This window comes from Argopecten irradians, chromosome 1, assembly GCF_041381155.1.
Source record: "Argopecten irradians isolate NY chromosome 1, Ai_NY, whole genome shotgun sequence".
In the NCBI taxonomy this organism is placed as follows: Eukaryota; Metazoa; Mollusca; class Bivalvia; order Pectinida; family Pectinidae; genus Argopecten; species Argopecten irradians.
Window position 1 is genome coordinate 5,719,447 of NC_091134.1, and position 27,971 is coordinate 5,747,417.

The window sequence follows — 27,971 nt, forward strand, 5'->3', positions numbered from 1 at the left end:
CGACATTTAAAAAAATTGAACGTTTTCTCATCTTATCAACGCAATACTTATCGTTTCATCAACATTGTGCATGAGTTTTCTCATGTGTTATAGCCAAAACTATTTTATCCCATGCAACTCTTTTTTTTATTAAATCAACATATACAATTTGTGTTTTAGTTTTCACTTGCCCTTTTCTTATCCTGATCTTTTATATACAGTCCTTGTTCGTATCCTGATATTAATGCCTGGCTTGAAGTTTGGCCCTAAATGACCTTAGTTATGGATGGGCCGTAAATCTCAAACAAACAAACAAACATTTCTGCAAATATATTACACAGGGGAAGTCACTGAATATCAGATGGATTAAAATTTGACAAACTGAAAAGATACGAAATGAAGAGAGGAAGTTAAAGAATGTTTTTATTTTTATTATCGGTGTAAATATGTGGCTTTGAACTTAACATTCAAATGTAAAGTGTAGATTTAAAGCCCTCAAACAAATCTTTCGTTCTGACGACATAATCAAATACACTCCCTTCCTTTTTATGACACATGGAAACCAAAGAGAAAAATGAAAACTTATCGTGTGTTATTGAAGGAGGGGAAGGGTGTTGGAGATAAGAGGAGAAGCTTTAAAGCATGTTTTACCAAAATGTACGATACAATTTTTTTCGGATTCTTGCTCCTGACGTTTGTCCTACAAATAATAAGCGTTAAGATGTTCCTGTTGGATTCGTTGTGAGCTATCAGATAAAGAACTTATACCGAAGTATGTGCTGTCTTGATTTCGACATTGGCCACCTTCTAACAAACCTTTTTTTTCGTTTTTTTTTCAGTCACCCGAAGATAATTTTGTCGTCCGTTCGTAAGCTTCCATTTTCATGTATTCCCTAATGCCGGACGCATCGCGTGCAACGAGTATGTGCATGATATGTTGGACTTGCAGTATTGACATGTGTATAGAGAGGAATGAATTATTATGACTCAGCCTGATATACACGGCTGGACAACTTAAAGTCCTTCATGCAGCAATATATGGTTACAAGTCACGATTTCCGCGAATGACGAGTTCTGTCTCATTTCTTTTCATTATATAGATTTGTTTTGATGAAAATAGCGACAATATCCAAACATGCCATTTTAGAATCAATCACCGTATAAGACAAACATAACTATAAATGATTCAAGTATACACATAGGCAAGATTATCGCCGAAACTTACAATTACCGAAATAATACAAACGCAAAAAAACAGATATACAAAATAATGGTCACACTATTCTGCTGATTTTTATATAAGTACTGTATTACTGACCCTTTAGTTTCGTAACTCTGTGTTCTATTCTAACAACAGCAAACTCATCTCTCCTCAGAATGTTTGTGTTTACTCGTCCTCTCTAAAACCGAACACAGTATCGAAAAAAAAAACCTACACCTTTACAATATCCCCGCTATTGGTTGATTATATGATTATTTTCATCAGTATATTGTTTATGTAATCACGTTTCTACCGGATCTATTAAGCGTGTTACATCCCCGCGTAGTGATGACGCATTATATACAAATCGCGAAACCTTACTTCATGTCAATCCATTCCTCTCGCTTACAGTCAAAATCCCGTTATTTTGTACCCGCTAAACGGAGAGAATATCGGTTACTAAAGATGCATTAATCTGTATCGTAATGATGCCCAACAATTCAGCTTTGTAAATGCGTTCTCGGGATTAATGCTAGATTAAAAAAAACCTGGACGCAGATGTTATTGAATTAAATTCTGAATAATATTAACGGATTGAGTATCCATGCTGATGAAGACATTTTTATCTTAGTTCTGTTCCAACAGTAATTTACTTTAATATTAACGCATGTTTGTGTGGAGAATTATTTTAATCATATGCGATTGTTTACGCACAGAACATTACATAAATTGTCAGCGAAACCATCAAATAAAGACATGTAATCATACGCGGAGATTTTCACAATAATGAATCATAAAAAATCTTCATAAATCCGTTACACAGCATGTCCACATCGTAAGGCGCCAACACGTTTCGTTAATTGCTCTTGAACATACAGCTTCCATAGATAACAAAAAATAAAAGATACCTATTCAATTCCAAGTGGAATTCAATGAGTGCATGCTCCATTTTCTTGGCTAACATGTTGCGGATGAAGACCGATTTGTGCGTCATTACGTGCCAGTATACATGTTACTAAGTACATATTAAACATGAAAGACAATATTATCAAACTCATTTTTACAGTTCCTATTGATTGAATCTCTGAAGACATTGTATAACATCCTCCTGTGTTTCATATTGCGTGAAGCTAAAGAGATAACAAAATGTATCCTTTTTTGTCCGTCCTACATAGAAAACCTGGTTACGTTCCCTGGATAAAATACTCCAGGGTATGTATAAGGTCACAGAAAACAAACATGTTAGTATCGTTTTAATAATATTGATTGACCTAGCGATTGAAATATATTTCATCAAAGACAAAACAACATAGTTTTAAGTCTTTAACGCCAATGAAAATTCACTGGCAATAGTGACCCTGTTCTGTATATATAATCCAAGGGTTTCATGAGCAGACATTAAGGAGGTATGTTTCAATTCATAAACGGTCTTGCAGGTTAGGCTTAAGAAATAAACCGTAAATAGGGATATTTTAGCGTCCGTAAAATTTGGCGTTTTTGTATCAAATAAGGGTGATTCAATTTTGGTGTGTTTAGATTTGATGTTTTCCATGTTCTGTTATTGGCGCAAAACTCTGATCTGAACGAAAGATAGAAATCTGTGAAGATTTACTTGTTTAATCAGTTCTTTTGTCACACGTTGGCAGAAACAACTTTAATGTATGTTTACGTAACGTAATAGATTTACTTACCCGGAGTACATGTTCACACAAGGGATCATGTAGATGTAATGATCTTTATATACAAATAAATTAATTAATACTTAGTAATTTTGGTGTATTAAATTTTGGCATTTTGGTACCAAATGCCAAATAAGCCAAAACATGACATCATTTAAAATAAGTCTATAAAAGTGGTAGTTTCTGCTCCTGCTTAGCGCTCAGCATACAGGGAGTAGAACGACTAGTTCTCCCGGTGTCAGTTTAATGTGACCGCGTGGGGCTTGTTTCTTGGTGTCTCCGGCAGCATGAATCAGTGACATAGCACTATAAAAAGGGCAACATTTCCACTATGCAAGAAGACACAACACGAACACACCGCAGGTTCCCAAAACACGTACCTTGCACTTCATACGCACTACACATCGCATACATGGGAGGCCATCCTTACATGACCCTTGCTGTTTATAGGACGTTAATTAATAAAAAAAAAAAAACATTTAAAATATCCCAATCTGCCGCCTATATTGTAAAATCGTGAAAGGCGTCTAAATTTAGATTATTTTCTTTCCTGTTCTTCCTAAATGATTTTATTGTTCGGTTGAGCGCTTGTCCAAGTTTGGTAGGCTCTAAATTATTACAGCATAGTCAATAAAAGCGGTAGTTCCTGCTCCTGCTTAGCGCTATAAAAGGCATGAGTTCCACTACACAAGACACACGATGAACATACTGCAGTCTCCCATACCACGTACCTATAACTTAGAGATTATTTATATATCGAACAACCATGATCTATATAAATTATAAACAATTTATTAGTTATGTTAAATTTCGTAACGTGAAACTAGCTACTAGTTCAGCACTGTGTCTCGTGAAAGCGCCAGGGATTCGGCAGTTGTAGAAGAATACAAAGTATTCTTGTTGTTCAATAATGCAAGTGAAAGTCATTGCATACGTTTACAGTGCTATCCCATAGAAGCGTTCTGCCAATCATATTAAGATGTGCCTTCAGCTCTGTCACATCTCTGCCTTGTCACATCTCCGCCCATTCACATATCTGCCCAGTCACATCTCCGCCTAGTCACATTTCCGCCAAGTTACATCTCCACCCAGTCACATCTCTGACCAGTCACATTTCGGACAAGTCATATCTCCGCCCAGTCACATTTCCGCCAAGTCACATCTCTGCCCAGTCACATTTGCGCCGATTCACATCTCTGCCCAGTCACATCTCCGCCCAGTCACGTCTCTGCCCAGTCAAATCTCCGCCCAGTCACATCTCCGCCCAGTCACATCTCTGCCCAGTCACATTTCTACCCAGTCACACCTCCGCCAAGACACATCTCGCCCAGTCACATCTCTGCAAACCTAGTTACATCTCCGCCCAGTCACATCTCCGCCAAGTCATGTCTCTGCCCGGTCAAATCTCTGCCAAATCACATCTCCGCCCAGTCATATCTCCGCCTAGTCACAATTATGCCAAGTCACATCTCTGCCGAGTCACATTTCTGCCCAGTCACATCTCTGTCCAGTCACATCTCCGCCCAGTCACATATCTGCCCAGTCACATCTCCGCCTAGTCATATTTCCGCCAAGTTACATCTCCACCCAGTCACATCTCTGACCAGTCACATTTCGGACAAGTCATATCTCCGCCCAGTCACATTTCCGCCAAGTCACATCTCCGCCAAGTCACATCTTCGCCCAGTCAAATCTCTGCCTAGTCACATCTTCGCCCAGTCACATCTCTGCCCAGTCACATTTGCGCCGATTCACATCTCTGCCTAGTCACATTTCCGCCAAGTCACATCTCCGCCCAGTCACATCTCTGCCCAGTCACATCTCCGCCCAGCCACATTTCTGCTCGGTCACATGTCCACCTAGTCACATCTCCGCCCAGTCTCATCTCCGCCCAGTCACATCTCTGTCCAGTCACATTTTCAAGTATAGACACAAACTAAACAGCACCACAGAAGTATTCGAAATGAGACTAAATGTATATATAATAATCTTATTTAATCTGATTTTACCGAAAGTTTCGACATTCGAATGCTTGAATAAATTTGCATTTGTTTTAGAAAAAAAGTTTTCACTTGATATTTTGTTTTATTAACGTTAGCATTTATTTGTAACCAGTCATCGATATTCATACAATATTCACTTCCTGTATATAGAAAACGCTCTATCAAACAAAACCAGTTCGTGAATTACTTGGCGTCTCTCAGTATCCGAATCATTGTATTTCGATGGGTTGTTTACATTGTATAGAATGTCACTTTCAATTGTCGTCTGATATTAGAAATCAATGATATATTATGTTCAGACGCTCGAACCTCTTTACACTTGAAACTTTTGGTCGATGTAGCAGGCATGTGCTTCAATATTGCGTGTACAGTGGTAGAGGGTTGATTTTCTATTTTCCTATTTGACGATAAACCAGCTCAAGTGTACAATCCGATTTGGCTATGACTGATGCTGTTTGACACTGTTATTGTCTGTAAATGGAATACTTACAGCACGGAGGGACCGTAAGACGTATTTGCGATACCTCAGAGACTGTCTGCGTTCCGACCTTTAGCAATCTGATCTGTTTACTAAACCACACCCTGATTATCTTGTAAATGATCACACCAAATGACTTTGTCGTTGATCTTTATCTCAAAACGAAAATAAAATCACAGAAACTTCCAGGTTTCTTAGAAATAATGTATTTATTTTGTGGGATCCAATTAATATTTATTTGATTTAAGTTTACATTACTTCGCGTTACATGACACTTCTGTTTTGTTTGTCCTCAACGTTGTTCTGTTGAGCATCCTTTAACAATGGGGCATTAAACGACGGTCCCACGTATATGCGTATGTTCTTTCATTTTTGTCCTCAAGGTGAACGCTCACCCCTATAGGAAATGTTTTTTTCATGCCGAAGGATGCTGTGATCTTCATAGCAGCTTTTGGAGCTCCTCATTGTCTATTTTTACGAGATTGTTCGTGTCCGCAGTCCTCGCTTGATGAGTCATATCATATGTCATAAGTTTTTCTCGAGTTTTGAAATATTATCCGCGTACTGATTTGAGTGGCACTGGCGTCGAAAACTTTGCTCCAACGTGTGGACATTTAAAAGGACATTTCCGTCGTCGGACAGTTGGTCCAATCCGATGTTTGATATTATTATTAACTTACGGGAACACGCGTAGCTGTTCGAAAAGAGAGAAGAACGAAACCGCTAAATGCAGGTGGCCTGTGTGATGTGTCTCACGAAGAATGTACCGTTCTGCATTTTTGTTGCTTTTCGAATACATTAGACTGTCATCCTGCTGGTTGTTCCACCTATTTTGACGTAATAGATTAAGATCTCAATCGTGCGGCGATAAATCCGTAGCAGCGAATATTCATTTCTTTCGAGGAGGTTTCTTCTGAAACTCTTGATTCAAAACTTTAGCAACTTCTGCAACATTGGACATCATAAATTTGCTGATTTCGTCTATAGAAATTGCGTCTTCCACATGATTGACTTTGACCTATATTCAAGGCCACATGGGCCAAAATCCCTAAAATCTTCAAATGACCTCTTGTGAACTTCTGGAAGGCCTAGTGGTTGGTTGGTTGATGAATTAACGACCTATTAAAATCTTTCATTCAGGGTCATATGAATTGGAAAAAAAAATCAAATTCTTGTGAAGTTCTAGAAGGCATGGAAACTTAATATAGGGCTTGTAGTATGTTGACATAAATGCCTACAATGTTTGATAATATGATTGAGCTTGACCTCCATCCAAGGACACATGGACCAACCATCCTAAATCTTAAACGACTTCTTGGGAAGTTCTAAATGGCTACTGAGTTAGTTAATTCGAGGTCATAAAGGGAGTTGGACGATTGTTTACCCGTTTTCAGTGGCCGGGTGGATGTACTTTGTTAAGATAACACTATAAAAAGGTGAACTATTGCAAGAAGACACAGCACGAATACCACAGCCTCCCAAAGTATACAGACATCCACATACGCAACACATTGCTACTAATAGGAAATATTAATAATCTAAATGTTTCTTGTTTTCTCGTATCGGAACCCGTTTCTTTTCTTACAACCAACTGCTGAACCCCAAGTTAATACAAATTAGAGACTTTCAGGTCAAAAAATAATATTCAGGTAAACAAATAAAAATGTTTTTAGGTGGTGATTTACTAATGCTTCCTTTACGATATAGTTTGAGTTCATATATATATATATATATATGGGTCAAAGAAGTAATATCAATAGGATTTTCCAGATAACACGGGATCGTGTTCGTTTTGTATGTCTAGATAAAGGGGCAGATCGCCTCGAAAATTTGACAATTTTGTTTTGTCCACACGATTGGAATTACTTCCTTGTCCTATATATACATATATATAGTCAACAGCGCGCTTTTTCTGAATGGCTGTTGTGCACGGTTAAACAATACGGCGAATAACACACGGTAAATGGTTTAATCTAGCGTTCTTTTTGATTTTATTGCTTAAAGAAAATATTGTAAATAAAAGGATAAACCTCCTTCTTTGTTTAGTTTATGAGATGATAAACCCAATGGAGCACGATTGTACGTTTACGCAATTTACCTCGTGTTCCATTCACGTTTACGCAATTTACCTCGTGTTCCATTCACGTTTACGTAATTTACCTCGTGCTCCATTCACGTTTACGCAATTTACCTCGTGCTCCATTCACGTTTACGCAATTTACCTCGTGCTCCATTCACGTTTACGCAATTTACCTCGTGCTCCATTCACGTTTACGTAATTTACCTCATGCTCCATTCACGTTTACGTAATTTACCTCGTGCTCCATTCACGTTTACGTAATTTACCTCGTGCTCCATTCACGTTTACGCAATTTACCTCGTGCTCCATTCACGTTTACGTAATTTACCTTGTGTTCCATTCACGTTTACGCAATTTACCTCGTGTTCCATTCACGTTTACGCAATTTACCTCGTGCTCCATTCACGTTTACGTAATTTACCTCGTGCTCCATTCACTTTTACGCAATTTACCTCGTGCTCCATTCACGTTTACGTAATTTACCTCGTGCTCCATTCACGTTTACGTAATTTACCTCGTGTTCCATTCACGTTTACGCAATTTACCTCGTGTTCCATTCACGTTTACGCAATTTACCTCGTGCTCCATTCACGTTTACGCAATTTACCTCGTGTTCCATTCACGTTTACGCAATTTACCTCGTGCTCCATTAGGTTTTGCATCTCGTAAACTAAACAAAGTAAGAGGTTAATCATTAAAGACGCTCCACCGCCGATAGAGCATAACTGATATTCATCATTCGAACAATAATTAGTGTTTAATCGTGTATAAATAAGTCTAATTAACACAAAAATAATATAAAATGATTTATTTTGCCTTTGGGTCATGCTCAATTCAGTACTTCATTTCATATATGATATAGTGGCATGGAATGTTTTCGGGATGCAATTAATTATTTTTTATATTTTTAACTTGAAGTAAAATTAGAAACTCAAACTTTTCAACGGTGGTAATGGTGTAAAGTAAGCAACTTTTGTAACCGAAGAAAAATACTAAACCGTCTGCTGCTGTTTTTGATAGGGAAAAAATACCATTTGTCAGCGGTGGAGCATCTTTAAATAAACCTAGAAAATACTTAGAAAACTGTATATTACTATCATTTAAATGTGTTCATATACATTTAAGACACCTAAAAGTGTTTAAAGTGATAACATTAATCGCCGAACTTTGTAATTATATCAAGTTCACGCCCATCAAATAAACCACGCACCTATAATAGAACAATCCTGTGAGATAAGAACCCAGCACTCCCAAAGTTGGCGGAGAGAAGTCCGAACTAAAAGTCAATGTTTAGTACGCCATTAACTTATAAGTTGTGCCGTATAAATGCGCTGCTATTTCCGTCGTACAAATCACAAAATCGATTAATACGTAGACCTTTTAAGTGGAGATTCAGAGATGCCGTTAGCGACATTTAAGATTGTAGTTTATAAACACATTGTAATTCACATCTAATTGTAGTCAAAGAAGCTTTATCAAACCAACGCATTCTTGATAAATATTGTAAACAGCTTCAGGAAAGCTGCGAAGGAAATTTCAATTACGGAAAAATTGCTTAATAATTATATGTACTTTAAATCATTTCTGAGGGTTCATGTTAGCTAGTCCGCTTAAACGATCAACTAATTGTCTTTGATACATTTTCGCCGCTGATATTGTCGATGATTTCTGTTTAATATTTAAAAAAAATGTGAAAACTATTATTTTTATTTCCATTATTTAGGTTAAAAGTTTAATTGATTTGTTTGGAAACGTTAAACATTTTGCATGTATTGCAGCATTTGCTTTTATCTAATTCACATAGGATAAAGCCTCGTGCACACGCTGTTTATGGATGTGTTTAGAAGCAATATAGGGCATGTATAGGTAGGCAAGCGTCTAAATACTGACAAATTTCCTGCTTGTTAAATTGCTATTAAGTGCATATTGAAACTTGGCTGGCTTGATCTGCTAAGTATGTTTACTTGAAAGACTTCACTTTGCTCGGAAACCTTAATACACTCATTTATCCCTTAACTTCAGATTACATCTGTATCTATATTATACGGGTATAAAAGCAATTCATTTTATAGTAAAAATAAGTTGTACAAAATTTCATGGATCAATTATGTCGCTATTCTTCCTTAGTATAAAGGCCTTTACGGAAACAAGATCGTTCGCAAGGATTATGTGGTTCTGCATTTCAATACGATTAGTGTTCGTTAAAGCCGCCGATTATGGTGCGTAGATGGTAGATATCACGTGCATTGATGGTTTCCACGGATTGGACGTTTGACTCTGTGAGAAAGCTTTAGCATCGAACACTGCAATGAAGGCTTAACCGTATTGTACCGACATACGTCCGACAACTTACAAAATAAGACTGTCCTTAATATCCACAATTATTGATGATAAGATCTAAACAAAACCTTTATAATTATATATTGACGATATTCAGACACCCCAAATATATTGTGACCAGGTGGGGTGTGTTGCATGGTGTCTCCAGTGGCATGCTTTAGTGATATAGCACTATAAAAAGACACAACACAATACCGCAGTCTCACCAAACGCGCACTACATACATACACACCGCATACATGTGAGGCCGTCCTTATATGACCTTGGATATTAATAGGGCGTAAACCCACGAAAGAGAGGATCTAGAGTCGGTTGTTTAATTTCTACATGAGGAAGCATCATAATTTCATGTTTCTTATGAAGTAATATATTACCTGCTTACTAGAGGAAACAAATCGGATAGGTCTTTTTCTATGTCGAACAACTGCACAGGTCTGATTGCCAATGGTTTATTCGTCTGAAAATAACAATTAACCTCTTCTAATACGATGAAAAATATACCTTAGCCTTATCGTTACAATGATATTGTACATGCAGTATAATCATTTGGAAATATCCATCTGTTTCATATAATTTTATTTCATAACATGATCCACATGTGCCAGAAGTATCGGCACGCAAGTGAAAACTTTCATTTGAGTTCTACTGTTTTGGCATATAAACAAATAATGCTATGCAATTGGTATAAGATAAATACAATAAAGGTATTATCAGTATATTGTGACAGTTTCTTTCGCGTTCCTTTTGGTGAAATATTAACGCGAGATGTTTTGGACACATTAAAACTGTTTATTATAGAAGTAAAAAATACTCTTCAGTCGTTTCTTTGACGACTATATATATGTGCTAACAAATTGTATGTAAACACCTATTAGATTTAGTATTGTTTATTTATCGGGTGTAACATACATATAGACTGATTTAATGACAGATAATGATAAAGTATTGATAAAACACCCTGCGGTATTTTCCTGTACGTTTCAGCAACAATAATTAGGTCTTAGCAAACTCTGTCACCGGTCACGGACGTCCGTCGTTTAATTGTCTGCGTCTTATATACCATTTGCATTCCTAATTGATACCATTCGTCTGTTTTTGGCTTTTCAAACGAGCTAGCAGACCAAATGGGAGAGGTGTATAATTGACTTGGAAATGCGTAGGGAGATTGTCGGCCGTTAATTGAAATTTTGCGACAACACGGTTTGTCAGTAGCCATGAGGAGGTTTATTGTAGGTGATGTTTGGATAATAAAATGCTACATTTCCTGATCGGTGATACGGACGCCTGGATTTATTTTTTGTTACTATGGTAACTACACGTGACATGCAATTCTAAATATAGATACCGCAATATGGATAACTGATCCAATTAAGATTGGTACATATATATACTTGAAATACATGCGCGTCCTTCCACCAGCTAAAATCGTTGGCAATAAAAAAACAAACAATAACAAACATTTGCAGTAAACGTTTATATTTCACTTTCATAAAACGTTAATATACTATACAGCTTATATAAGGGGCAAACTATGTTATGTTTTTGTCAAGCAGTAAACTCATCAAAACAACTAATTTACAGTAAAGTACAGTTCATGGTACAATTATTTACATCTGAAATAGAAACTGTTAATATCAAAAGTCATAAAATTAAGCCGACATATTGTAATGATAAATTACAGTTGAATAACCTCCATTCTCGGAAAGCATGTACCTTTTGTGAAATCATTAATTAATGTTTTAAAAACCTTTGAAATCGAAAGATTGATTTTTTAATATTTTCACCAATGCATGTTTAATTATCGATTGAAGTTTTATGAGAGTTCAAATGCAATTATTTTATTTGCACATCGCGATAAAGATGAAGAATATGATTTTACTTTGATGCGTTAATTTAAATACAAATGAAGAATGTGACTTTGATAACTTTGATACATATGTTACAAAAATACCCTTGCCTCTTAGAACATATCTTGCTCTCATAGAATATTAGAGGTTATATTGTGTAAGTTTTAAAACCCAGATTGGTCTGATACATCTGTAATAGCGAAAACATTATTCATTTAAACGAGACATCCTTATGCGAATCATGTCAAATGCATGTAATATTACTTGTTTTTAGTTCCTTTTTTTCTGCCATAAAAACACATCTACAGTGTTCATGTATGAGTCATAACCTGGAACGACGAACCGTTCCTACTATTTTTAATTGCTCAACGTACATAATAAGGGAGTAGCACGACTGGTTTATGTTCTGGTAGTACAGTTTGACGTGATTGGACTTCAGCAAAATTAACTCATACTTTCGCATCTTACAATATCACACTATAAGAAACTGTTGACAGGTAACTGACGCTTCCCCAAGCCTATGATAGTGGTTGGTACTGGAATCGGAATGTGCACTAGCTACATATTTGTCGACAGTAGCTGTTCTAATCATCTTCTCTAGCCAAAGGTTACGATCTGCCTAGGATTTTCGTAACCATCGGCAGCGAAGATGTGTTCTAATTTATAAAGAAATTAAACCAAACGTTGTATCAAGTTAGGGTTTCAAGTTTTAATTTTTAAACAATAAATCGTGAACATTAGGAAACATAAAACATATCTAATACTCATGCTTGGTACCAGGTGATTTATAAATGTAACTTTTGGTAAATTAAGATAAATTACACTAGATAATAACTTCTTTTGAATGATGCGATGCGTAGTCTTGAAAATGTTTAATGGAAATAGGCGCATGCTGTACGGATGGCATATGTAAGCAGTTTGAAATGATAGACAATATCTTAAGTTAAATGATCAATATATCTACACATCAATGAAACGAACGCTTAATGACCGTGACAATGAAATGACTCGCTTAAGAGATTTAATGCTTAGTTACTTCTTGCCCACTGTATACAGTCAATAGAAAAGAGTGTAGCGATAAAATTAGAATTAATCCATATATTTCATTAAACATGATATTATACAGTTGCGTAAAAAGCACATTACTTGTGACATTTCTTTTTTATAAATTATAGTTTCTTTGGGTCGCAAATAAATAAATAAATAAAAAAACCAGGCGTATCTATTAAACTATCGCAAGCAAAAGAACAAATGTTTAAACGAAAAAATTAAACTTCACTAAATATAAATGACTTAGATTTCTTTACTGTAATATAGGATTTCATCAAATCGCAGTGGATGAATGAATAAACATGTTCATGAATTTATCATATTTTGCAAATTCTCTGTTGAGCATAACATATTATAGAAATATGTGTTTATTTGGCATATTTTTCAACAAATCCACCATCTTAGTTATGATACTGACTTGAAAATAACAAAATCACAACACCAATGTTCACAATACCTGTAGTCTCCTTTACAAAAAAAAAAGTAAAAAGAAATCAGAAATAGGAATGAAAGTAGGCTCTAAGTAGGTCTGTACAGTTTAAACTCATGAAAAATTTAAAATGGTATGAACATATATGAAATTATGATGAAAATATTCAAATGATGGATAATGAAACAGCAACAATTTTATGATAAAAATTATTAAGATAGTCAAACTATAGCGACTTAAGAGAACAAACATAGTTCATGAACAATATTTAATACAGCTTAATGTTGATATCTGTAAAATGTCCGTTCAAAAAAATTATTTTAATCTAATCGTGCCGTGTGCGTTTATATTGTAATCAATTTATCAATGGTATTTATCAATTATCAGGAATGCCCGAATTAATTATTTATAACTGCTACCGTCAGTGTGACTGGGGATGGCTCAATAAAACCTTTAACAACCATTCTATTCCTAAGTTTGTATACAAATGGTTGTCGAAAACATTAATATAATTAAGCAAATATGGCCAAACCGAAGGCCGGGAATAAATCCGAAATACTCAATCTTATACACTGTCTGATAGCAACTGGTGGACACAATCAGAATATTTGTTTGAAAAAAATAGATCAGTCGAGATAAAACATGTAGATATGTGGCAAAATAGGCTCAGAATCATTTTACAAAATTCCTTTTAACATTACTTTGCTCATTCATATCACCTGATATTTTTGAATGCTAAAGACTTGATAACTAAAGAAGTTCATCGAAATATAAATACTTGGTATGGAACTCTATGTGATTATAATTGCCGATTAAAAGGAAGGCATAGTAGACAAGAGTTAAAATTAAGGTCTGGCTTTTACAAGTCCAAAAAAGCTTGTTTACGTCTTTGTAAAAATGATGTTGAACCAAAATTTAAAACCAGTAGAAAGTATCGATTTTTTTTTCAAATGAAAAATAGCATAAACAGTAAAATTAGAAAACAGAAAAAATACCCATAACACACAATGTAGCACTTATCTAAGAAACCTATGTTAAATAAAGATTTTAAATGCTTATCTGATTTCATGTTACTTGGGTGTGTATGTCAGCAGTTTCCTTACAAACAACGAGGCATGTCATACATAAGCAATTGAACTTTACAAACAACTACAGAGGTATTAATGAACTAGCTGAGGAACACCACCTCGAATATAACGACTGACTTATGTACAAATGTCACAGATGAGTAATGGCGGGCATTTCCAGGGCTATAGATTTGCTTATATTTGTTCATTACGTAGACGATACGGATCGTTATCATTTAGACTTGCAGTTGAACAACTCTTTCAGTTGCGCTTTAAACGTATTGTTCATAAAAGCATAGATAACTGGATTGGCGACGTTGTATGAGAAGTACATGTAGAACACTACCACATTCATCTTTAATACTCGCAAAGCAACAAGCCAAGAAGGCAGGAAGGCTATGATAAAAACAAGAGTTACAATTGAAAGCATAAACGCTGTTTTTATGTTGGCTATTTTCATTTTTTCTAGTTTTGCCCTGGAAACGTTACTTGGGCGAATAATAACGTCTTTTTCGCCAGGCTGTGATGTTGAAGAATTCGTACCATTCTTTTGTACTGATTTGTCATGTTTTTCCACGTCGCCGATTTCGGAAACGTTTGTTAGTGTTGAAATTTCTGTGCTTTCGGCTTCGTTAGGAATAGCCGTCCAAAAACCACAGCACTTGTTGCTTACGATTTTAAGCCTCTGTCGTCGCCTTGCTAACACCGAACGGTAAATAATAGCGTAGAGGACCATGACGATGACGGCACAAATCGCGAAAAAACTTGAATAAATCTTCTGATAGACTTGGAAGAACGGATTGTCCACGTTGATAGGCGCACACAAACCGGGCCGCACCAAGACTTTCTCCTTTAACACTGGTGGATCGTATGTAAAGTTGGTAGCATTACCCGGATTTTCTACAGAGAAGCGACCAGAAACCACTGAAGTATTATACATTGTTGTAGTGTTCCGGGATGACGAATTAGAGATATCCACTTCTTCATATAAATCTATTATACCATAGTTTAAACAACATAATACCCCCAGCATAACCGCGAACGCACACAAAACAGCGACGATATATTCCGCTCGGCGGATCGTCATAGCGTGACGAAAAGGGTGGCATATGCATAAGTACCGGTCTACAGCAATAGCGACCATCACAAAAGCAGAGAATGGGACAGTTGTTGTAATCAGAAACTGATAAATCTGACACACAATGTCATAATACAATGAATAGTCTAAGATCTCCACCACGATGGAGTAGGGTATTGTTATTAAACACGTGATAAAATCGGTTCCAGCCAACGTCAGGATAAAGATGGTAGATGTGAGTTTCTGTTTAAAGTTTGAAAAGACATAGAGAACAAGAGCATTGCCGATGATACCGATGATAGAGAAGACCGCCAGCATTCCAATGGCTGTATACAACTGTTCCTTAGACACCGTATCCTCCTCCTCCGACATCTTGAATCTAAGTTGTCACAACTTCTCACCTCTCTGTATTGGTTTCTTGACTCGTGTTGTAAGGTAAGAAACTTTATCTGAAATGAGATAAGTAGAATGGGGGATAATTATTGACATGCTAAAATGATAAAAAATAGAAATTTACATTTCACCACTGACCGAGTATCTAAACAAAGGCGTATCGTTTATTGCTGAAATTAAATTCATAGAACCATAAACTAATCTTGCGAAATGGTTTTGGCTAGACCAAAACTTGAATTAACATATTTTATGCCAAAACCAAAAGTGTTAGTTATTGACATACGTGCTTAAAACAGAGAGTGAACTAAGTATAATATATTTCATTTATGGTCGCAACGACAGACCTTAAAGCATATTAAATTCTTGGTTCCTATACACATCAGGAGAGCACTTAGTCTACTGTCTACATCAATGTCAGAAAATACAGGATCTGTATTATAAATCCAGGTAATAATATAAGGATAAGGATAAATTCCACCAAACTAGTAGAAAATTGTCTTCATACAAAACAGAATAGTCGTTGGAACAAATCGCAAGGTGTAATATAGCCACGCCTCGTGCTCGCAAACTCACGTGTACCTTTTCAATATCAGAGCAATCATCGTAGCATGCACAATACAAAATCCGATTTAATTGACAGCTGGCGATCCGCCAGTTATGTCGGGTTAATTCAGGTGAAATATGCTTAATGCTTTTATGTTATATAATATTCTAAACAGAATTGACGAAATGAAAGCATCCCTTGCGTGGAGCTTCAGTTCTTACATTTAATGCTGTTTTTGTCGGCTAATGATCGTGTTTTGTAATTTGAAATTGATGCAAATTAATACTGTGAACCTGTTTGTGGCGGTGGATTAGTGTCTTATGATAGAGATTAGCCGCCGCAATTTTCTTCCAATGGAGATGCCAATGAATGACACATACACGTTCAAGGTCATATGCGGGCACTTCGTGCTTTGGTACCTCCTATTAATAACCAGAGTTTATCAAGGGCGTTCATCAAGGAGAAAATTAGAAAGGTTTTGAACGAAAACTCCTTTAGTGACAGTTCAGCGTTTCTTGACTTTGAATAAAAAAAGGTTTTCGGTAGCTTTATGTAATTCATTTTTCAACCGTACAAAAGCAACATTACGTCAACAGAAATGCCGGTTTGTCTGTGAACTTTTCTGGACAAAACACACCTAAATTGTACAATATCGGCGGTATTCCTTCTGGCATAGCATTAATGAATATTGCATGTATAGAGACGCAGACGGTGTCTCGAATCCCCAATTAGCGGACTTAGCTATCTCAGAAATCTAAACGAATTCGAAGTCCTTGCTTCCAAATACATCAGGACATCGAAATACATAATTGAATTGTGGTTTTTTTGCTCGCTCCGGATCCGCCTTGTTTACACACGAACATTGGCGACATTTACCACTGTCAAGCCCCATGGGTCATTGTCATTTGGTACGTAATGTGATAACAATAGACAATAAAGGATTAAGGCCATGAGGTACAGACCAAACATGTGTATAGAAGACTCTTATGTTAATTCTTAGCGTAAGAATTATCGTATTTTTTTTATTAATCGTATTTTTTTTATTAATCTATTAAATAATTATAATCATATTCAGGTCAGTTTTAAAATATATTCACTTTGAAGATGTCATTAAGGCAGATAATGCTTTTTTCGCTCGTTTCATTGCTTGTTATTAACATTTGTTATCTTAATTATAGCTTGATGGTATATACCAATATTTATTTTGATGATAAAGCTAATGTGATCCTTTTAGAACAATATTTAGATTTCACATTGTGGGAAGTAGTTTAAAGCAAACTGCAATACATTGACCCTCCACCACCCTCTTATAATGGAATAACCAAATAAATATTGATTATTAATAATCAAACTTGAAGATGTATCCATGTACGATGCACGAACTGTTTACCAACTGGCAGTCTGTAACAATCTATATTTCGTTATTTGTGAGGAGGCAGATTTTCCAGACACGATAATAATTCCCAGGACTCAATGTTCGTGATGTTAACTGGACTAACTCTAATGAAACTGTCGGTAATCAAAGACCACAGGCTAATCTACAGCAATTGTCATACTCGTAGACATCAACGCATCAGTTGGCACGCACTTTAACTTTGCGCATTACGTTAATTAATATTATATATGGTCAACTGACTGACATGTTTTGTTGGCCTTTACTGGACCTGAAAAAGGTCACGTGATATTAATATCCTCGTGACTACATTAGATTGTGAATGCCTCGTTGAAACACACATATTTTTCTATAGGGTTAATATTTCTATAATTATCGAATCGAATTATATTGTAAGGACAAATAGTAATTGAAATGTCATATTTTCTCCTTTTTTAACGCTGATATACACACTCAACAGCTATAAGTCTCGATAGACACATGGATGTGATCACCGTCAGCGTCAGACATAACCAAATATGTAGAATTTAAACCCTCCCTGGCGTAATAAGATATTTTAGCATTGGATCCATACTGTCTGCAGGCACCATAGCATCACGAAAGTAAAAGGACCGTGCGAACCTTGCGGCGCTTTAGTGAAGCACGACCATCATCTCACTATCGCAACGTTGGTAGACATGACAAAAGCGTCATTACAAGTATTTGATTTCATCGCGATGCGCAATGTCGTAGAAAAATCGAATGTAGACATGAGAGTGTACGTAATATATCAGTTCGGGATCTTTACGAATTCACGTGGAAGACTATGTGGTATCTATATGGTCTATGTGGTGAGTCGATTTCTAAATCAGGAACCTATGAAGAACGCTGAAGAGTACGTAGTCACTGGCCGTTACAGTGACGACACATTTACACGAATTCTTTTATGAATATTTGAGCATAGCAAATGTGATGGTTTGCAATTTTAAGAAAAAATACTTAATTTTTGTCTGTACAATACATGTAAATATTAATTGTTTTATTTGGGGTGTTTTCTCTTTCTTGTTTGAACATAACAAAAACAGCCCATGCTTCCTTTGCTTAAAGTCCTATCTACAAATAATGTCATTATGCTACCTGTACTTAATGAAATCGAATTTTAGATTTCGTTGAGGTTTATTTTCTATAATTATGATATAATTTGATATGTTAAAATTTTCCCCGGAAATTTTAAAAACGGCACAGTTATTGGTAAAATATAATTAATGGCTAAGACATCAATGCATCATGATTGAATTTGTCTTATAAAAATAAAAACACGAAAAATAATGCCTTATTACCTTATTTAAGTTTTATTAAATTGTGTGATTAACATTATTTTGTGGGTTTATGAAGTCATAGACAAAATCAGACGGACATTCATAGACGCTTCAAGTATAGGAATTGGAGAAATATAGCTACACATAGATGTGTAAAATATTAAAAAAAATCCTGGTATAGAATAAATTATTGTGTAGTATATGTCTGCATATATACAACTATTGTCACATTAAACATACCAGTTTTTTGTATAAAACAGTATGATTGATGCTTTATGGAAACAATGTGTAGGTGAATTTATTAGTAATGGTAGTGACATGTGTAATTTATCTAATTACCTTTGTTGAGATTAAACCCATCCCAGTTAACGCATACGGCCTTTGGGATTATAGTTTAATTCAAGTCACCTTGTGATAGCGGAATAACAGTGCTAACTAAGTGAAGTATACTGTCGAGGACAATAAACACTATAGATCACAAAGTTACATTACCGATAACAAACCAACATCATTTCTTCAACCCAGATTGATTAGCATATGATTAGATTTTATAGTTATCTACCAACAAAAATATCGAATTAAAATGTTCATGTATTCCGTATTGACATTGCTTATAGTAAACTAAATGCCGTAATGGACTGATGGGACTCTATGATGTTTAAATTAATTATAGTGATCATGTCTGTAGGCTGGTACGTCAGCTCCTTTCATACCTCGTTTATTTAACCTTCATTAGTGTCATCATGTTAGCATTATACCTATTGGAATCGATAACATAGCTCGCAGATCAAATTAAATGTATAAGTGCAATGCCAAAGGTCACGTCGAAGTCAATTAGTGTTTGTCGGTGTATATCTAGGTTTTATTTCCCCGTGGCAATCAAACGTCGAAGTACAAGAAACATAGGAAAACATTTTTGATATTTTCATTTTTACTCTATGTATGATTAAACAATTGTTTTAGAAACATACCGATACTGCAGAAAATTATGCAAATGAGAAGTAATTAGCAATACTGTCACATTATCGATAATGTTTTTTTTGGGGGCGGAGAAATAAATTGTCTGCTGCTCCGTTTTATCGATGAAACATGAGGTTTCCACTGATTTTCCCAACTTTCCATAACAACTGATACCATTAAAATGGCTCTGAACGTTCACCTCTAAGTTAATAAACGCCATTTTCCTTCAGGAGAAGTAAATCGAGGTAAAAGTCTTAAGTGAAGCTATATCTGAACCAAAGTCTTTAAAAGTGGCAGTGTCTGCTCCTGCTTAGCAATAAGCATTAAAGGAGTGGAACGACTGGTTCGCCCGTTGTCAATAGGCCTTTAATGTGACCGGGTAGGGCGTGTTGCTTGGTGTCTTCGGTGACATGCTTCAGTGATATAGCACTATAAAAAGGACAAGTGTTCCACTATACATGAAGACATAACACGAATATACCGCAGTCTCCCAAAAACACACACCCGCACTTTACACACGTAACACACCGCATACAAGGAAGGCCGTCCTTCAATGACCTTAAATTAGTGGAGCAGATAAGTGCAGAAATATGGCCAAATTGTGCACATTATGATAAAAGCATGAAACTTGGCACAAAGAAAGTTTAGACCAAAAGAAAACTTTTTGGCCTCTGGGCCATCGCGAATTAGCCTGATGACGTCATTGGCGGCCATTTTCCAAGATGGCGGCCAAATTTTTCAAAAACCTCATTTTAGATCAATAATAAGCAATGTTTTTGACCCCCCCCCCCCTTTATTCATTCCTACATGACGTATGAATGAAAAATATAACATTTACGACATTAATTTTTTTAAATAGATAGAAGTTAAAGAAATTATATATCAATCTGACGTCATTGGGCACCATTTTCCAAGATGGCCGCCAAAATTTTTCAAAAACCTCATTATAGATCAATGGCAAGCGATTTTTATTCATTTTTTTCATTTTATACATCCCTAATTGAAATATGAATGAAAAATGAAATATTTGCGACACTTATTAAAAAAGTAATAGGATTTTTAAAAAACTGTTATATCTATTTGACGTCATTAGGTGTCATTTTCCAAGATGGCCGCCAATTTTGTTTTTCAAAAACTTCATTTATAGATCAATTGTAAGAAATTTTTCTGATTTTTTCATTTTATTTATTCCAATTTCATGTATAAATAAAAAATAAAACATTTGCGACAATACTTTTTTTTAAAATTAATAGATTTAAAGAAATTCTATATCAATCTGACGTCATTGGGCGCCATTTTCCAAGATGGCCGCCAAGTTTTTTCAAAAACCTCAATATAGATCAATTGCAAGCGATTTTTATTATTTTTTTTTCATTTTATACATCCCTAATTGAAATATAAATGAAAAATAAAATATTTGCGACACTAATTAAAACAAGTAATAGGGTTTAAAAAAAATCTATTTGACGTCATTAGGTGTCATTTTCCAAGATGGCCGCCAATTTTTTTTTTTTTTCAAAAACCTCATTTTAGATCAATTGTAAGCAATTTTTCTGATATTTTCATTTTATATGTTCCAATTTCATGTATGAATGAAAATAAACATTTGCGACACTATGTTTTTTTTTTAAATTAATAGATTTAATGAAATTTTAAATCAATTTGACGTCAATAGGTGTCATTTACCAAGATGGCCGCCCTTTTTTTCAAAAACTTCATTTAAGCTCTGTAGTAAGCAATATTTTTGATTTGTTTTTACTTGATTCATTCCTAATTGATGTATCATTGAAAAATAAAATGTTTGCGATACTAATTCAAAAACAAATTAATAGAATTTAAAGAAATTTTTAAAAAGTTAGTCGTCATTGGGCGTTCTTTTCCAAGATGGCCGCTGATGACATTTGTTGAAAACAATTGATGTTTGCAATATCAGCACGTGTACCAGGGGATGCTATATGACGTCATTGCTGCCTTTTTCTAAGATGGCTGCCCAAAGTACTGACCATTTTCCTTTTTTCTTTGAAGTCTATCGAACTTATTTCTTTCTCAAATGGTGTTTGAACATTTAATATTGATGATTGATTTTTTGCCCGATTTGTTTTCTCAAATTATCGAGCATTTACTGTCTAAACCATTTGTCGCATTAAAGGGTAAATTGGCCATATATTTTCTATTCAGTTGTATTTCATGTATGCCAATAGGACTAAGTCAAAATAGCATACAAGACTTTGTAATCCTTTCACCAAACTGCAAATTGCGTTTTGCAAAGAATAGTTCTATCCCTCTTCACATCAACATACTATTACAATGAAAAAGTTTTGTCTAGGCAATACAATAGAAGTCATGTGACTCTAATCACTCAAAAGGGTGGGGAAATAATTAACTCCAGAACAATTCAAGAAATGTTCTGGAACCCAAAGAAATCAAACTGTGATATATACTAATCGATCCGATTAAAATACAGATCCTTTATCATCACAACGTTTTGTAAGAGGATTTGACAACATCCCATTAGGGGTCACGTCCAGGTGACCTTTGGAAATGGCCAATACATAGCTGCCGCCAGAATCTTGACTGGAGACGACATTGCTTGAAAAAGCTGTCATAATTATTTTTTCGTGTATGTACGAGTAGTCATCTCGCCTGCCAGAATCTTGACTGGAGACGAAACTGTTTGAAAAAGCTGTAATAATTATTTTTTTCGTGTATGTACGGTAGTCATCCCGCCCAAAGAGCTTAACAAAGCTAACTGTGAGTTGTATGTATAATGGAACGAAATGGCGTTTTTAATCAATGTATCAAGTCTCAGAAATGCATTTGATTTAAAGTACAGGTGGTATAAGGTCATTTGAACATGACCCCTTAAGGGATGTTGTCAATGGAATTGTTAGAAGGATATGTATTTTAATCAGATTGTATACACTAATGGAATGCAAACCCAATTTTTTCTGTTACCTAAAACAAATTCTATAACAAGTTGACCTCAAGTATAATTATTTTCATTGATTTTTTCTTCCAATAGAGAGCAGTGTTCTTTCAATGTTTTTAATGCTTTATTTATGATTCGATATTAGACCTAGAAATACATGCCAATTAAATTATACGATCTGTTTAAAGCACATACATGTACATGAATGTACACTATGAAACTCACAGTTTTAGGTTGACAGTTTAAAGATGAAAACATACATTATTTTCAAAATAATCATAAACATCTATTTTTTATCTTGCTACCCTTTATACTAATGCTATCAGGGTTGGTTGATACAATCACATTCAAATGTAGTACCTAGTTATCTACGTAGAAATCGCAAACAATTTTGGCATCAAATTAAGAGAATTAAAGAGTTCTGAATATATATTTTGTAGTTTTCATAACATTTTAATTCTATATTTCAGCATAACGTCTGAAATTTTAAACTGACAAATAGGTCAAGGTCATCCATATCAAGTATCCTGGTAGCCCATTATATCAGCGTGTTACAGGCCCAATAACAAGTCTATAGGCCTTCCGGAACTTGACAAGAAGTGGTTTAAAGTTGTATTTCTTGTAATTTTCACCATCACAAACTCTCATAAAACATACAATGTGTGAATATGGATGCTTAAATATGATGGTTCAGATCCATGAAAGCACCAAAATACTATTGACATAGCGGTATATGTCTCATGAAATATCCCACGTTTTGAAAGAACCGCCACAGTCAACGCCATGTTTCAAACTTTCGGGTAATATCGGAAAACCAAGTTGCATCACGTGACCGACATCGGCGATACCCGTATAGATCTGAATAGATCGGAACAGTTCAGATATTTCCGAGCTATTTTAAACGTTTACACGTTAAAAATCAATATTTCAATTTAATTGTTTAACAACTTTGCGAATGCGAACTTTACAAATATCGGTAAATATCGAAAGTTTAAAACTTAGAGAGGCGGAGAAAAATATGTAGAACACTCTAAATACTTTTTCTATGCCAAAAATTCAACAAGTCATAGGCCATACATCTTTAAAGATTTAAGATTATGCCAAAGCATATGTGACCTTTAACAAAGGTCAAGGTCATTCATATTAACATATTATTTTGTAGTAGACCTTTATTTATTTCAGCATGCTGTAGACCCCCTATTAGATCTCTAGACATTCCAGAACTTGACAAGATGTCATTTGAAAGTTGTAGGTGTTTTGGGCCCAGTGACATGAATGAAGGTCAAAGTAAATCATGTTAACAAACTTAGTAGACCTTTATATTATGATTATTGCTCTTCATGTAATAACAGGTATATTGGCGTTCCAGGACTTAACAAGAAGATTTTTAATTAATTTTTTGAAAAATTCCACTTTAGTACTTTGACCATTATTTCCAACCGGAAGTTGCCCTTTTAAAGAATACCATTACATTAGTTGTTGCTTGCATCTTTTTATTCTAGATAACGGATCCAAAAAAGAATGAAATTCATTTAGCTGTTAACGAAATATTGAGAAATGTAAGTTAAAAACAGGAAGCGAGTTCAGAGCGGCTATATTGGAGTTTTGACCAAGATAAAATGGCTGCTAACACGCCTTCAACTCATGCCATACACAATGGTGACACGTTCATTTACATATATTTTACCATTTTGGAGATCGTTCAATTTTATACAATTTTAGATGCAGAAGAATAAAAAACAAAAAATTAGGTCTTTCACCCGAAGCCCTAACAATTGTTTTCATTCTTTTTGGTAACGACGATAGGAGTTTTTATATGGCCAATCTGCAAAACGTGTTTGAGAAGTTTCAAAAATTGAGGAAAAAGACCAAGAATTAATCTGTAACAGTAGAATGTTGCAGCCATGGTGTTTATTGACCTCATATTAACGTCTTTAAATTATATTTGTATTGATAAAAACATAGTTAAAATAATTTATTTTAACATTTTAGTAAAAAAAAAAAAACCCTGCAAATTCTCTAAACATCAATCAAGGGGTTTAAATCAATGTTGACGTCCATCTTGGAAAATAGCTTCCGTTGACGTCATCAGATATTGTCGCTAAATACAACCTTTAAAAATTAAAATCAATGATTAATTTAATCATAAAAAAACATTGTTTGAGAAGGATCAGCGGTGAAACGGAGAAAAAAAGACTTACAATTACATTCTGAAATGGGCTATTTAAGTGTTTTTGGTAGTCATCTTGGAAAATGGTCGCCAGTGACGGCGTATTTATGTCTGTTAATTCTTTTTATTTAGAAACAAAATGTTTATTAATTCCTTTTTAAACATGTTAGTATCATTTACGGAGAAACGAATGTTTAAAAATGAGTAAATCCTCTAAAAAATCAATCTATTACGGGGTTTTTATCGATGTTGGCGGCCATCTTGGAAAATGGCTGCCGTTGACGTCATCAGAAAATGTCGCTTAATACTACATTTAAAAAATAATAAAGTTAAAAATTCATTCAGTCATTTAAACATTGATGGAGAAGGTTTAAGGGCGAAAAAATTCAGAAAAAAAGGTTACAATAAATCTGAAATAGGGTTTTACAATTAATCTGAAATGGGGTTTTTAAGTGTTTTTGGCGGCCATCTTGAGAAATGGCCACCAGCGACGGCGTATTAATGTCTGTAAATTCTTTTTATTTAGAAACATTAGTGTTAATAATTCATTTTCAACATTTAAGTATCATTAACGAAGGAACAAGTTTAAAAAATGAATAAATCCTCTAAAAATCAATCTATTACGGAGTTTAAGCAATGTTGGCGGCCATTTTGGAAAATGGCCGCCATTGACATCATCAGAAAATGTCGATAAATAACATCTTAAAAAAATAATAAAGTCAATAATTCATTCAATCATTTAAACATTGTTTGAGAAGGATTGTGGGCAAAAAAATCATAAAAAAGACCTACAATTAATCTGAAATGGAGTTTTAAAGTGTTTTTGGCGGCCATATTCGAAAATGGCCGCCAGTGACGTCATATGGCAAATTCGCGATGGCCCAGTGGCCAAAAAAAATTCTTTTGGCCTAAACTTCATTTGTGCCAAGTCATGCTTTTATCATAAAGTGCACGAAATATGCACTTATCTGCCCCACTAAATAGGACACCAATCTAATCAAACAAACAAACATGTTGACGCTGTTTCTTAAATTTTTTAATTCTTTTCATTTTCTTTGTATTGGAGACCTACACTACTAATAAGTCGGTCATATGTAGATATCGCTTGGTATGGAAAAAATCAAGATACGTCCTTATTCTTATTCAACACAACCAGTTAGACAGTGATGTTATTTTTGATTCAATAAAGCATATGTTTATAAAATCATTGTTGAGTTTGAGCGGTTGTACTGTTTTATCTAAAAGGATCTGGCATTACGTTTGATGGTTGCTGAGGCCAATTAATGGCAATGATACAGCAACACGTGATTAAAGTGTCATTGCCCAGACATTAATAGGTCATGTAATAATATCTAGAACAATCTGACGGCCAACTTTTTAAAACTAGCCGCCATGAGGCGAGATTTTATCGGTACTTCAGTCAGTTTATCACCTTCCGCGTTTGGTTTGATGCCTGTATGTTTCCATACGTCTATTAACACACACTAAACGCAAACAAGGAATTGCATTCCGTCATTCACTTATACTTCATACTTCAAGGATAATCGGTAGATATTGTTACATTGTTAAAATAAGACAGCGGAACAATCCAATGATGTCAGAGTACCCCGAAAATGCTCTGTTGGGATTTTGTAATAAATGTGCTGTTTATGGAACAAATGCGAAAGACAACGGTGACTACGTCGCGTAGATTTAAAATCATTAAAATCGCTATGTCCCTCCTATTTTGTTTCGATATAACAATTAAAGCATACTTTGGAGGTTGTTCACTCTTGGTGTATTGCATCCTCGTGAGGAAGGCTCTTTGCATATAGAAATTATTTTGTTTTAGCATGCGTTGAATCCAGACTTAATATACTTGAACTTTTTAACGGTTTAAAATGGGTGTTTAGTTAATTTCAGTGGTCAATCGACATTTCATCGACTTTTATAGTAAAATACTTATGATGTTTAAACAGAAAAAGCGTTCGATAAAAACTAAAAATTCATAAAATAGTGGACGAAAATAAGAGCAAATTACAGTGATTAGCGTGAGGCAGTGTGAGGCAGTGTAGACATCTTACTAGGCATCATGACAATGAGTAAAGATATTCACTTATTCTGTAACATATATGTTACAAACATAATTTTTTTTTTAGAAAAACCGGCCTCCTAATAAACTTTTTATCATAGTTACTATAATATAACTTTAAAAATGAGGAGAACATCTTCTGAATGTTACTTTCCGTACTTCCGTAATACATGTATTTCACTGAAATGACATCAAAGACTCTCTGGGAGGCATTCATTATTCTGATGCAAACTTTAGGAACATGCAAAATGTTTTACAGCTACGTAGTTTATATTTCGGCGCTTGCAATATAATTTTCCAGGCATTAAGGGAAGAAGACAAGGAACTATAAAACAAACACACCCAATAATCTGTATTCAAGTTCGGTCGTTTTTTATAGGGATGTACATGCCGTGTGTTCCTGATTGCCGTACGTAATTGCTACAGTGTCCTTGGTTGTAAAAGGTTTACGGCTATATTATCGTGAGATTCTGACGTATACCACTAAATCGACGCCGATTTTGTCTATGGTGACATGCTGTAAAATTCTCAAGTAGAAATACCATTTTAACAAGCACGTTGATTGCCTTATTCTGGGGAACGTTCAACCTACCAATAGTTAAAATATCGTTGTTGTTTTATTACTTTGAGTTTTAAAGTCCTTGCAGTCATAACGGTCATACATACAACCAAGGTTGTCATGGAAACGCCATAGAAGAATAGATGAAAAATGTTTGTATGTTCACCAAATTTCTAACTAACATTTCTTTTTTATTGTCGTCAAAATGAAATTAAAACAGTATTGGAACCCGTTATGACTAGCAGTATGAAATTTCATTTTTATGAAAAGATATTGGGAAAAAGGTACAATAGACTATAATAATTTACATTTCATTTAAAAAGAACTCGCGTGTGAGACCTTGCTATGTATCCAAGGTATACTGTCTACCTTAGACTCGCAATATCATGATTTTCGTAATGTCCCATAGTCGACAACTATGG

General features: G+C 34.9%; 1 protein-coding gene across 1 annotated transcript; it reads right to left on the reverse strand.

The window, feature by feature from the left end:
• Positions 1–11,244: 11,244 nt before the first annotated feature.
• Positions 11,245–15,678, reverse strand: LOC138316029 (orexin/Hypocretin receptor type 1-like). The gene has a single exon (XM_069257504.1). The coding sequence runs from the start codon at positions 15,602–15,604 to the stop codon at positions 14,387–14,389; it is 1,218 nt and encodes a 405-aa protein (XP_069113605.1). The 5' UTR covers positions 15,605–15,678; the 3' UTR covers positions 11,245–14,386.
• Between the last annotated feature and the right edge of the window lie 12,293 nt (positions 15,679–27,971).